Source organism: Cetorhinus maximus, chromosome 22 (assembly GCF_964194155.1).
Source record: "Cetorhinus maximus chromosome 22, sCetMax3.hap1.1, whole genome shotgun sequence".
NCBI classification, from domain to species: Eukaryota; Metazoa; Chordata; class Chondrichthyes; order Lamniformes; family Cetorhinidae; genus Cetorhinus; species Cetorhinus maximus.
Genome location: NC_135900.1, coordinates 39927812 through 39942299, shown reverse-complemented (window position 1 = coordinate 39942299; position 14488 = coordinate 39927812). Strand labels below are relative to the sequence as shown.

At 40.3% G+C, this 14488-nt stretch overlaps 1 protein-coding gene across 1 annotated transcript; it reads left to right on the top strand.

Moving 5' to 3' along the window:
- Positions 1 to 3614: 3614 nt before the first annotated feature.
- On the top strand, positions 3615 to 14488 carry crebl2 (cAMP responsive element binding protein-like 2). The gene is made up of 4 exons (XM_078568137.1): positions 3615 to 3929; positions 7947 to 8144; positions 8562 to 8706; positions 13725 to 14488. Coding segments are annotated over exons 1-4 (360 nt in total). The 5' UTR covers positions 3615 to 3914; the 3' UTR covers positions 13727 to 14488.

The following is a 14488-nucleotide window of genomic DNA, read 5'->3' as shown; positions in this document are numbered from 1 at the left end:
GGATTTCAGTCAGCAGTTATAGTCCCAATCCTGAAGCCATTCCTCCCTATCCGCTCTAAATACATACAGTCTTTTAGGTGGGGGCAGGCAGCCCTGCTGAAGAATGAGATTCAGAAGATCCTGAAGGTGAGTGAAGTCATGTTGAATTCGATCCAAAGCTAGCGATTTCTGCACAGGGCTGGGCCTGGACACCCAAAGTTGATTGTGGAATTGGGTAACTGATATCCAATTTGTCACAAATGGCTGAGTTAGCAGTGGGAGACCACTGTGTTCCAAAATTTGTGAGATGATCAACTCCTTGCCGGGTGAAAGCAGCAGCTGCAGGATCTTCCACTTCTTCAGAGATCTGAGCAGTCAACTCAATGTACCCATAATGGCTGACAGCAAAAAATGTGCAGACTTTTTAAGTTAGTTGGGAAAGTCCTAGGTGTTATCTGTGTCAGACCCTTAGCTCTACCAATCTCCCTTCCTGTCCCAATCTTTCCACTGCTATTACCTGCTCCTGCTGCCGCCACTCCTGCTCATCCCGCACAGCCTCGCCTTAGGAACATAGGAAATAGGAGCAGGAGTAGGCCATTCAGCATCTTGAGCCTCCTCTGCCATTTAGCCAGATCATGGTTGATCTTCAACTTCAACGCCTTTTGCTCATACTATCCCCATATTCCTTGATGTCTTTAATGTGTAGAAATCTCTTGAACATACTCAACAATTGAGCCTCTAAAGCCCTCAAGGATAGAGGATTCCAAAGATTCACCCCGAGTGAAGAAATTCCTCCTCATCTCAGTCCTAAATGGCATACCTCTTTTTCTGAGATGGTGTCCCCTGATTCTAGACACCCTAGCCAGGGGAAACATCCTTCCTGCATCTACTCTCGAGCTCTGTAGGAATTTTGTATGTTTGAATGAGGATACCTCTCATTCTTCTGAACTCTAGAGAATACAGACTCAGTTTCCTCAATTTCTCCTCATAGGACAATTGTGCCATCCCAGGAATCAGTCTGGTGAACCTTTGTTGCACTCCCTCAATGGCAAATAAATCCTTCCTTAGGTAAAGAGACCAAAACTGTACACAATACTCCAGATGTTGTCTCACCAAGGCCCTATAAAATTGCAGCAAGGCATCTTTACTCCTCTACTCGAATCCTCTTGCAATAAAGGCTAACATACTATTTGCCTTCACAATTGCTTGCTGCAGCTGCAGATTAGCTTTCAGTGACTCATGAATAAGGACATCCAGGTCCCTTTGGATATCAACACTTCCCAATCTCTCACCATTTAAAAAATACTCTGCATTTCTGTTTTTCCACATTACATACAATCATCCATGTTCCTGCCCACTCACTAAGCCTATCTAAATCCTCAGAACTCATATTACCGTCTAGTTTTGTGTCATCAGCAAACTTGGAAATATTACACAAACAAAAATACCTGGAAAAACTCAGCAGGTCTGACAGCATCTGTGGAGAGGAATACAGTTGACATTTCGAGTCCATATGACTCTTCATCAGAACTAAGGAAATAGAGAAAAGAGGTGAAATATAAGCTGGTAGAGGGGGTGGGACAGGTAGAGCTGGATAGGGGGCCAGTGATAGGTAGAGGCAAAGAAGAGATTGCCAAAGATGTCATAGACAAAAGGACAAGGGGGTGTTGACGGTGGTGATGTTATCTAAGGAATGTGCTAATGGGGACATTAAGGGTAGCAAGCAGGACAAGCTAGTGGCAGATGGCCCTAGTGGGGGTGGGGTGGGGGGAAGGGATCGAAATGGGCTAAAAGGTGGAGATAAAACAATAGATCGAAATAAATTTAAAAATAAGTGGGAAAAGAAAAATATATTTTTTTAAAAATTATAAATTATTGGAAAAAGGGGGAGTGGAAAGGAGTTGGGGATGGAGGAGAGAGTTCATGATCTGAAATTGTTGAACTCAATATTAAGTCTGGAAGGCTGTAAAGTGCCTAGATGGAAGATGAGGTACTGTTCCTCCAGTTTGCGTTGAGCTTCACTGGAACATTGCAGCAGGCCAACTCTTTCCTCCATCCCCACCCCCTTTCCAATCCCCCTTTTTTCAATAATTTATAATTTAAAAAAATATATATTTTTCTTTTCCCACTTATTTTTAAATTTATTTCAATCTATTGCTACCTTCCAATCTGCAGGAACCATTGGAAAATCTGTAGAATTTTGGAAGATGAACATTAATCATCCACTATCTCTATAGCCAACTCCTTCAACATTCTGGACGTAGACCTTCAGCTCCAGGGGATTTATCAACTTTCAGTTGCATTATTTTTTCTAGTACTACTACTAATACTAATGTAATTCTTTCAGTACCTCATTCTCTCTAGTCCCTTGGTTCTCTAGTATTTCTGGGAGGTTTTTTGAATCTTCCTCTATAATTACAGAGGCAAAGTATTTGTTTAGTTTCTCTGCTATTTCCTTACTCCCAATTATAAATTCTCCTGTTTCTGCCTGTAATGGGCTTACATTTGTCTAGTTGTCTATTTGTTAGTGAACAAGATGGACTCACGGGACTCCTGCACTACACCTTCCTGGTCCTCCTAGACTGTCTGGCGGTCACCCATTCCCTCTCTGCTTGTACTCTCTTAACCTGTGGTGTAACCACTTCCCTAAATGTGCTATCCACATAGTTCTCAGCCTCGCAGATGTGCCACAGTGACTCCAGCTGTTGCTCGCGTTCCGAAATCCAGAGCTCAAGTTTCTACAGCTGGTGACAAGTCCTGCACATGCAGTCATCTAGGTCACGGGAAGTGTCCACGACTTCCCACATGCCACAGGATACACATTCCATACAACAGAGGAATTTTAATTTCCCTAGAGATCCTGCTCGCCATATCTTTAACAGAGGCTATAGCCCATTTCCTTTGATTAGCTAATGCCTGTTTTGAAACATTGGAGAGAGGAACACCATTCAAATCTTTACATCCTCCGTTCAGCATGATTGCCATGCGTAATTGATTAATTCATTTGATACTATATTGGAGACAGTGATTTCTGATGAATGGTCCCAAACATCCATATGCAATTGGTCTGCACCGTATTTGCAATATCCAATTGCATATTGTAGATTTATTTGTCAGACCTTACATTCATCATCTTCAGTGTCAGTCCTTACTTACCTTGAAGGGAGTTTGTGAGTGCAGCTTTTTCTGTATATTTTAATATATTTCAATTGCTGAATGATGTGCTCAGATGATCAAAACAGCGTCCAAAACTACATAGATCTACAGAATGCATTCTAAAACCTCAGCAAACCTATATTTAGATGCACTGCTCTTGCGATGAGTACTAACACTTTATTTGATTTTTAAAAAAAGTTCCCCACATAATCTCAAAAGTAATAGAGACGGTTCTATCGTTGTTCACAATTCCTTCCCCTCATGTAAAGGAATCCATGAAGTTGAGAGTCAGGAGTGGAGTTGTGGGGGGTTGAAATACGATCTTATCGGTAAGAAATTTAGCTTACTTCACCCCCGGGTGCCAGACCCACAGCAATGTGATTGACTCTCAAAGACAATCAGAGATGGATCACAAACGCGAGGCCTCCTATGAGCGAATTTTTAAAGAGGGTAAAACCATCAAGAGCTGAACTGGGCGCGGAGTGATGACGTTGTTCCGTCTCCGGGTGATGACAGAATCACGCGCATTGGGAACAGTGTTTGTTTTCTTCCTGTGGCTGCGAGCGTTCAGGACAAGGCCTGGAGCCGGGGTCTCGCCTGCTGCCGCCGAACGGGGCCTGGAGCCGGAGGTCTCGCCTGCTGCCGCCGAACGGGGTCGGAGCCCGGAGCCGGGGCCTCGCCTGCTGCCGCCGACCGGGGCCTGGAGCCGGGGTCTCGCCTGCTGCCGCTGAGAGAGGGAGTGGCGATTAAAGGTGTGAGCGGTGCCTGGGCGGCCCAGTATGGATGACAGTAAGGTGAGTGTGCGGCCGGGGACCCAGACATCAACAGATCTCTGCAAGGGGAGCTGGGCACCCTCTCGATCCCGGGCATTGCCAATTAACGTTTCAGCCTTCCGTCTACCTAACCTTTGTTTTTTTTTAAACAAGTTCCTAAATCTCTGTTGATATTATAATCTTTATACATTAACAATTATAACATAATTAGTAAAGTAGATGAAGGTTATGTTTGCTGCAGCATTATTGCAACCTCTGTTGAATAACTTGAATGAGTCTGGATCTTTAAGTAAGTTTGTGCCATGAGCATAGGTATGTTTACATAAATAATTTTGAAATCAAGTCTGAGTGGGATTTTAAGGATATGTGGTGAAATTGCTTGCAAAATAGTTAATGTAGCAGTGCGACTTCCCCACTGGGAACATACATACAAAAAGGTGGTGAGTTTGAGACATATTTTCAATAAAAAAGGTTTGATATAGTAGTCATTAGAGATTTGGCTACAGCCTGATGTTATGATCTCTGTCGAGACTAATAACTTTTAATAACAAAATTAGAACTAGTTGATAGCTGAAAGAATGACATGACAAAGTTTCACATTTAAAAATTTTACTAATAACAAATGACTAAATAAACACTTAACCCTATTTGTTTTTGAAGGCAATGTATACTTTAAAATACAGAAAGGAATGTTCCCTTTTATACTTATCATACTTTTCACGGAATTAGTCCTTATAGCAAACAGTCCAAAGTTGTTCCCAGCTTCCAGTGGCTTTGCATTTCCCCATTCGCTGAGTAATAATTTCAAGTGACCATCCCCAAGCGTTTCCCTTAGCTTTCAGAGTTTCCTAAACCCTCTATCAGATTCTTCCCCTCCGGCCACGCCAGGGCAATGCTCCTGGAATCCTCAAGTCTGCAGGATGCATTTATTTTTCGACTAGAGATGGTTTCTCTTCTGCACCTGGCTGTGGCAGTTCACAAAGCCATGCAGCCTCTTCTCTCTTGACCACATGAATCTGCTCTTTGTGATATTCATTGATTTGTAGGGAAGTCTGTAACCTGATCTCAAAAATAGCTTCCTCTGCCCTCTTCCTCTGGCAAAGTGAAACACATTGCAGGTAGATACTGATTCGTTATTCCTGACCCCAAAACTCTTCCATCTTAGAACAGTTTACAGCACACTGTTTACTTTTAGTACCTTTTTTGGACTTTGGGAGACCCAAAAGTCTACCCATTGTGAACTCAGACTGCTGCCATTGCCTCCAACTGTGAGCACCTTACACGTATGCCCCAGTAATGCAATCTGGGCCTCCCTTTAACAGCCCCAGACCTGCTGGCAAGCAGACTTCAGAACAAGTCACATGATCCATTCTGTTTTACCTTAAAGAGACAGATCCAAAACACAACAATCTTATGAACTTCACAATTGTTACATTGAGAGCTAAGTATTCAAGGTTATTGAATCTTTAGGAAGGACAGGAACATAGAAAAGGGAGAGCAGCAGTTTTGATTAAAATTGCAATTTTGCTACAATGAAAAGAAGGGTGACTAGACAATGAAAACATTATGGATAGTTAATCACTGTCAAAAGATGCAGCACTAGTTGTCTACAGACCTCCTAATAGTATGATATAGTGGGCTGGGGGTGGCATAACATATAAATATGAAGAACAGTGAAGTATATAGGACAACAATGAGGTTACGATGGAAAATTTTAATTTTCACATAGACTGGGAGGAGCAGAGCAGCTCAAGTAGTAAATGCAGTGAATTTCTAGATGTATTTGGGATAGTTTTCTAGAACAATATATTTTAGAACCAACAAGAGAAGTCACGATAGATTTAATGATGAGTAACAAGCCACAATCAGTTAACAATTTGATGGAAGGGACATCTATGGAGAAGTGACAATAATATGATTGAATTTAATGCCAGTTTGAGAGCCAGAGGTGAAGGTCAGAAACCAGGGTTTTAAATTTGTGCAAGGCAAACTTTGAAAGGATGAGAAAAGAATTGACCACAGTAAACTGGGCTGAACTGTTAATAGATAAATTGTTTAGTCAGTAGTGTTTTCTTCAGTAATTTGTTACAGTAAAAGTTTGAAAACATGAAATCTTTTCATGTCATTCTTTCAGCTATTCACGGGAAGTTTGAATTTTGTTATTAAAGCTATTGGTCTCTACAGAGATCATAACATCAGGCTGTAGCCAAATAATGAGATGTACCATTGCTGAGGGGTAAAAGCTCCACTTCTGTAGTAAGCACTCATGGTCAACAAAAAAATGTCAGAGACAATATCAGTCTAAATAAAAAGACTTGCATTTATTATATAGTGCCTTTCACAACAATCAGACATTTCAAAGCCCTTTATACCTACTGAAGGTTTGAAGTGTAGTCATTGCTGTAACATAGGAAACTGGCAACAAATTTGCAAGCTCACACAAACAGCAAGGTGATAATTACCATATAATCTCCTTTTGTCTAAAAGAAAAGGCTTACACAAATGCAAGGGAAAGTGGCTGATCACTTTTTACTACTATTCTCCTCTTTTCCAATTTTCCTGTTCTTTCTAAAGATATTAGAATATTTAGCTCCCAGTATGCAAGGCTATAGCCAAATCTCTCTAATGGCTACTATGTCAGATCCTTTTACTGAATGTATGTTTCTACTCACTTACTTTCTTTTTTGATTTGTGTATTTTCTCTTCTATTATATGTTTTGAACGTGCAAGCAATTTCACCATATATCCGTAAAATCCCATTTCGACTTGATGGACTAAAAAGCAACAAATGGATACGAAGAAAGTATGAGTTGCAGGTAGGGCGTATGGGAAAGAATTGCAGATCAAAGCCAGCCATGTTCATAAATGTCATGGTGGTACTCTAAATTTGTTGCCTTAAATAGTTGGAAATTATGATTTTCAAAGCTTTCAGGGGTGGGAGTTGATAGATTTTCTGAAAATCAAGTGAAAGGGGGAGGCAGTGGCATAATGGTATTATCACTGGGTGAGTACTCCAGAGACCCAGGGTAATGCTCATGGCAAATGGTGAAATTTGATTTCAATAAAAATCTGGTGTTAAAAGTCTGATGACGACCACAAAACCATTGCCAATTGTCGTAAAAACCCATCTGGTTCACTAATGTCCTTTAGGGAAGGAAATCTGCCATCCTGGCCTACATGTGACTCCAGACCCACAGCAATGTGGTTGACTCTTAAATGCCCTCTGAACAAGAGCAATTAGGGATGGGTAATAAATGCTGGCATAGCCAGCAACACCCACAGCCCATGAACAAATATATATTAAAAAAATGCAAGAGGATTTGAGTACAGGAGTAGCAAAGTCTTGCTTCAATTGTATAGAACCTTGGTTAGGCTGCATTGGATTATTGTGTGCAGCTTTGGTCCCCTTACCTTAGGAAGAATATTATTGACAGAGCGAGTGCAGCAAAGATTCACCAGACTTGTTCCCAGGATGGCGGGACTGTTCTATGAAGAGAGTTTGGGGAAACTGGGCCAGTATTCTCTAGAGTTTTGAAGAATGAGAGGTGATCTCATTGGAATCTACAAAATACTTAAAGGGATATATAGGGTAGATGCAGGTAAGATATTTTCCCTTGTTAGGGAGTCTAGAACCAGGGGACAGAATTTCAAAATAAGGGGGAAGCCGCTTAAGACTGAGATAAGGAGAAATTTCTTCACTCGACGGGTTGTGAATCTTTGGAATTCTGTACCCCAGAGGGTTGTAAGAGCTCAGTTATTGAGTATGCTTAAAGCAGAGATTGACAGATTTCTAAATACCAATGACATAGAGATATGGGGATGGTGTGGGGAAAAAAGGCATTGAAGCGGATGGTCAGCCAAGATCGTATTGAATGGCAGAGCAGGCTCGATGGGTTAAATGGTTTACTCCTGCTCCTATGTACTGCCTATTCTCCCAATAGATAGAAATTTCATAATGCTTAACAGGGAGAATTTGTTGAGCTGTAGAATCTGTATAACTCACTTTTTTTCCTCTCCTGAAACATTTCCTTCCTTCAGGTGGTGGGAGGTAAAGTGAAGAAACCTGGAAAGCGAGGCCGTAAGCCTGCTAAAATTGATTTAAAGGCAAAGCTTGAGAGAAGTCGCCAGAGTGCCAGAGAATGCAGAGCAAGAAAAAAGCTGCGCTATCAGTACTTGGAAGAGCTTGTATCTAGAAGAGAGAGAGCAATCTGTGCTCTGAGAGAAGAGCTAGAGATGGTATGTGAAAATGTTGAATAGAATTGTTATGGTGCAGTACCACAAAGCAAAAAGAAATATAGTTTGCACTTTGTAGGTATTCTTTGATTTTGTTACTCCTAGTCATAAATGTAAAGTTGTTTAGACTTTAGATTTTTTAAAATTTCAACATTTTCTTAGCAGATTTTGCCATATTAATAAAACTGGAAGTGCATTTTTAGGAACTGTTTTAGATTATTATTTCTAGGCTGCTTCCTTACATGTAACATGTTGGTGCCTGGATTAATACCTCCCTGTACCTCTGCTTACATATTGTATTTAGAATGATCTAAACAGATACTGCAGCTGGATTTTTTTGAACTCTAAAGTAGACTTGCAGAACTTTGCTCTGCGCCTGGTTGTGCTTGAAGTCTACACTGGTGTCTTTTGATTTTGCAGTACAAGCAATGGTGCACAGCAATGGATCAGGGGAAGATACCATCAGAAATAAAAGCACTGCTAACAGGGGATGAACAGAGCAAAGCACAGCAGACTGTGAACAAACCAGGAAAAACAAGAACTGAAGGAAGTGTCAATTTGGCCTGTAAGTATTTATTGCATTAATCACTTGGATCAAGCCCTAGTTAACATTTTACACTAGTAATGCCACAAGTTTATTAGATCAGGTTTCAGCCTTGACTCAGTGGTAGCACTTCTGCCTTTGAGTTAGAAGGTTGACTGCCTACGTCTTATTCCAGAGACTTGAACACAAAACCTAGACTGACACTAATGCAGGATTTGGTGACGCACTGTTAGAAATGAGGGGGTGCTGCCGTTTGGATGAGATGTTAAACTGAGGTCCTAGTTGACATCTCAGGTGGGCGTAAGGATGCCACAATGCTCTTTGAAGAGCAGAATCCTGCCTGGTATCGTGGCTGATATTTATCCCTCAACTAACATCAGTAAAACAAATTATCTAGTTATTATCTCATTGCTGTTTGTGGGACCTTGCTGTGCACAAATTGGTTGCTGCATTTCCAATATTACAGTAGTGACTACACTGCAAAAATACTTGATTGGCTGTAAAGCACTTTCAGAAGTCTTGAGGTCATGGAAGGCATTATCTAAATATGCAAATTTTTCTTTTTTATTCTTAATACAAGGCTACCTCTAGTGCTATAAAATTGTAAAACAAAAATATTGTCAGATGGCTTAAACTTTTCCTTTATGAAAGAAAAGTAGATGGAGCTGTATATTTAGTGATCTGTGATTAGCATCAAGCTGGTTTAATACTCATACAGCACTATACCTGAAGTCACAGAACAGACCAATGGTTTCCCTGTCTCTCAGTCTATCTCTATCTCTTAGCAGAATGCTGAATGTGAAACACCTTATTGGTCACATTGAGCAAGACTTTATTAACACAATTGCTGTGAATTTAAATTTTCTGTCCTTTGAACAACTGTCAATCCAGTTTTTCAGCCAGTACTGAGTCCACCTAGCTGTGTAAAATGAAATAAATTTGGAACATCAGCAGCCCTGCTTTATTGCAGGCTCTTCAATATGTGAACCATGTCTCAATGATAAATTTTCAATGCTTAGAAATTCCACACTGGACTTCTGAATGAACATCAATCATCTGGTCACTACTTGACGATAAGGGTAGTTCTAGCATGGCAAGCCAAAATATCGATTATTACATTTGGCCTCTTGCACACTGCCACATTCTGTTGCTCTAAAGACCTCTAATGTTTCACTACTGTGGGACACTTCATTTAGCAATCTTGTTAAGAACCAATAAATCAAGAATTGAACAAAGCACCATCCTGGGATGAGAAATTGTAGAGCTTCTGGTTGGGAGTACAGTGGTTATCCTAACAACCGTTAATATTTGCTTACAATTAAACCACAGCAGTCTCTTATTAGTGTCATGATTACAATTCACTGAGGCAAAAATAGTTCAGTATCCATTTTGATCATAATTGATATACATCTTTGTTCAACATGATATGGAGTTTCCTGGTTATCTATAGTGTTTTATTCTATATTTGGTCCATGATTGGTTATAGTAACAATCTCAGCTATTTCATGAATTGTTGGCACCACAAAAACGTATTAATTGTACAGTGTTCTGAATAAAATGGAGGGAACACCTCAAGTTTTGAGTTCAAGGCGCTGCTTTTTAACAGTTACCATGCCTCTTCATGAGTGAAATAAATTAAAATTTCCACAAAAGAATTGAGCATATTTTGTTTGTCTATGTTTTAACATACAAGTGAATTTTCGGAGTCAAAATAGTATAACTGACAAATAATAATCCCATAAGCAGACCTCGTGTATTTACCTGCCTGATATCTAAGTTTTTGGGAAAAAAAAGTGAGGCCCTAGGGTAGAAGGGAACCATTTTGACTGTACGTTGATTTGGAATGAATTGTACCACCTTGTAATTCTCCTTGTTTTTAGTTGGAGAATGCATATGCACAGTATACTGCTAAGGTTCAGGCTATTATACAAGATAGATTGTTATTCAGTATTTAAACAGTAATCTTAAAAAAAAAATCAATCTATATATTATAGTAGTTTACTCATTGTTCATACAACTTTAATATAAGTTCCTCAGGGTAATGTCCTAGGCCCAACCACCTTCAGCTGTTTCATCAATAACCTAACCTCAATTATAAAGTCAGAAGTGGGGATGTACACTGATGATTGCACAATGTTCACAATTCGCGACTCCTCAGATACTGAAGCAGTCCCTGCTCATATGCAGCAAGACCCAGACAACATTCAGACTTGGGCTGACAAATGGCAAGTAACATTTGTGCCACACAAGTGCCAGGCAATAACCATCTCCAACAAGAGAGAATCTGACCATCGCCCCATGACATTCAATGGCATTGCCATTGCTGAATCCCCCTCTATCAACATTCTGGAGGGTTACCATTGACCAGAAATTGAACTGGACTAGCCATATAATTACTGGCCACAAGATCAGGTCAGAGAATCAGAATTCTGCGGTGAGTAACTCACCTCCTGACTCCCCAAAGCTTGTCTGATTCCTACAAGGCACAAGTCAGGAATGTAATGGAGCACTCTCCACTTGCCTGGATGAGTGCAGCTCCATCAATACTCAAACTGGGCACCAACCAGGACAAAGCAGCCTGCTTGATTGGCACCCCATCGACCACCATCAACACCACTCCCTCCACCACTGACACATAGTGGCAGCAGCATGCATCATCTACAAGATGCATTGCAGCAACTCACCAAGGCTCGTTAGACAGCACCTTCCAAACCCACAACTGCTATCATCTAGAAGGACAAGGGCAACAGACTCATGGGTGCACCACCACCTGGAAGCTTCTCTCCAAGTCACTCACCACCCTGACTTGGAAATATATTGCCGTTCCTTCACTGTCGCTGGGTCAAAATCCTGGAACTCCCTCCCTAACAGCACTGGGTGTATCTATGCCACATGGACTGCAGCGGTTCACTACTTTCTCAAGGGCAATTAGGGATGGGCAATAAATGGTGACCTAGCCAGCGACGTCCACATCCTAGAGCCAGGTCATTCAGGAGAGAATTTGGGAAACACTTCACACAAAGGATGGAAGGAGTGTGGAACTGTCCCATAAAAAAGCTGTAGATGCTAGCTCAATTAATAATTTTAAACCTAAGATTGATAGATTTTTGCTTGCCAAGGTGGGCAAATGGAATTAGGATATAGATTGACTCGGGCTTAAATGGCCTACTGCTATTCCTATGTTCTGTTACCATGGTATAAACCAGTATAGGTTCAAGGCTGTTTAAAAACTGCTTTGGCTAAGGTGCTAAGTGAACATTCCTGCCTAGCTTTCTCTCAAAATGACTATTATTGATACCAGTGTTATTCGTGTTATTGGTTTCTTCATGCAAACTCATCAATCTCATGCACACACAGGATTGGTAGATTCTTTTATTTGAAGACTAGCACTAATACAAGTTACAGGAGAGCTTGGCAAACAGCTAACCTAGAGATTCAATGTGTGCGCACACCCTGCTGTTTTACATCCTTGTTCGCAATCTCACGGACACTATTTGTATATTCTCTTAAAGTGATATCACAAAGATACCCAGCCAATTCAGTTTGCTCCACTGAGCATTAATAAATGGCTGAATGCACTTGACATAGCAAAGCCTTTGGAGCCTGAGAGTAGGCTGTTTGTGGTGCCGAAGACTTGTGTACCAGAACTAGCTGAGATGTCCTGGTACAGAAATGTGCTGTCGTCCACCTGACAATATGGAAGCTTGCCCATGTATGTTCGGTCAACAAAAAGGAATAACTAGGTCAATTACTGCCGTATCAGCCTCCTCTTAACCATGCTGGAAGGAAAAGTACCATCAAGCCACACCTATTCACCAATAAGCTGTTTGCTGATGCTTAGTTTAGATTTTGCCATAACCATTCAGCTCCTGACCTCATCACAGCCTTAGTTTAGAAAATGGCACTTGCTGAATGACAGAAGAAAAGTGAGAGTGAGTAGCTGTTCTCAACATGAGGTCAGAGAGACACTCTCAAGTGGTGGGAATTATATCTGATGCCAAAGAAGGTCATTGATGTTGTCCAAGGCCAATCAACTGATCATCATACCCAAGGCATCACTTCAAGAGTTCCTTAGAGAACCATCTTCAACCTAACCATCTTTGGCTGCTTCATCAATAATTATTCTTCCATCATAAGGTCAGAAGTGGGGTTGTTCATTGTGTAGAATTCAGCTCTATTCATAACCCTTCTGAGAATAGATCTGCCATTGGCAGTAAAGAATGGAATTGGAGAGTAGTTCAGTTTCTTCACAATTTGGTTAATTTGGACTCGTAATCCAGAGACCCAGGGTAATGGTCTGGGGACCCGGGTTCGAATCCCACCGCAGCAGATGGTGGAATTTGAATTCAATAAAAAAAATCGAATTAAAAGTCCAATGATGACCATGAAACCATTGTCGATTGTCATAAAAACCCATCTGGTACACTAATGTCCTTGAGGGAAGGAAATCTGCCATCCTTACCTGGTCTGGCCTACGTGTGACTCCAGACCCACAGCTATGTGGTTGACTCTTAAATGCCCTCTAAACAAGGGCAATTAGGGATGGTTAATAAATGCTGACCTAGCTAGCGACACCCACATCCCATGAACGAATAAAAAAAACTTTTCATAGATGGGGTAGAATATTTCAAAATAGTTAAGTGCAAACAAATTGGAGGGGATTTAGTGAAACTTCAGTGTTGAAGATTTTGATTTCTATGGAGAATCTGATAAGTAGAAGAAACCTATCAGTAGCAAGTATTTAGCCTTCATCAGCATTGCCCATTTCAAAGTCCCTCTATGTGATATAAACAAAACCACAGAAGTGTCTTGGCAAGACTAAACAATTATTGATGAAATAAAAGATATACACTGGCTGTTGAGGTTATTTTCACCTGTCTCAGGCATGGCCCCTAGTAGTTTGTGAGATCTTCATATTTCATGTATAGCAGAAATTCTTCCATGTCACTATTTCCTAATATGAGTAAATGTAATGTTGTTGAGCTTGGATATTGGCACTGTTTTCCTATTGATATTTAAATTATTTTTTTTAATTACAGAAGAACATTCACCTTCTGTTACTTGTAAATGATGGCGTGGAAATGTTCAAGACAAAGTCAGTCCTTGTTAGTGTAAACTATATTGTGAAATACTGGAATAACCAGAGAAAGAAGCTTTGATAATTATTAACTGCATCCTTTGACAAAGTTCAAAATATCACATTCTTTAGCAAATGTAGAATAGTATTTTATGAACTCAATTTATGGGTTTCTGACCATGCTGTATATCTGTAAGTAATGTAAATTGAATGTGGGGTACTTTACTATTTTTAAATTAAAACTTATAAAACAAAATAAAAATTGTGGCTTGAAAGCTTTTATCACACTACGAAATGTATTTGTTGCCCCTCCTCCCCACAAAGCTTGACACCTTGACACGTTTATCCATAAACAAAAGTGGATTGAGCCTTGCTGGGATGGGATAACATCAGAATCAACTGCCTTTAAGAGGCCAGCTGTTCTATATCTAAACATGTCACCTTTCATACAAAACCACCGATGTCTGTCTTAAAACATGTTAACTTTAAGGGAAATAATCAATTTCTACCAAACATTAATTTTCATTAGATGCTTGTTGAACTGCCACATGATGTCTGAATGGTGTCATGCTTGTGTTAGCATTGACTTCGACTATTTATTTCATACGCGTTTGTTTTTAACAGGACTCTCCAAGTTTTGTTTTTGTCCTCGTCGGATTAAGTATTAAAATGTTTCTTTCAAAATTCTAAGAGTTTACTCTTAATTAATAAAACACAAAGTTCCTA

Excerpts from the sequence above, each read along its gene's own strand:
- crebl2 (XM_078568137.1), top strand. Across the intron at positions 8,145-8,561 it reads TGAGAGAAGAGCTAGAGATG|TACAAGCAATGGTGCACAGC; the intron begins GTATGTGAAAAT and ends TTGATTTTGCAG.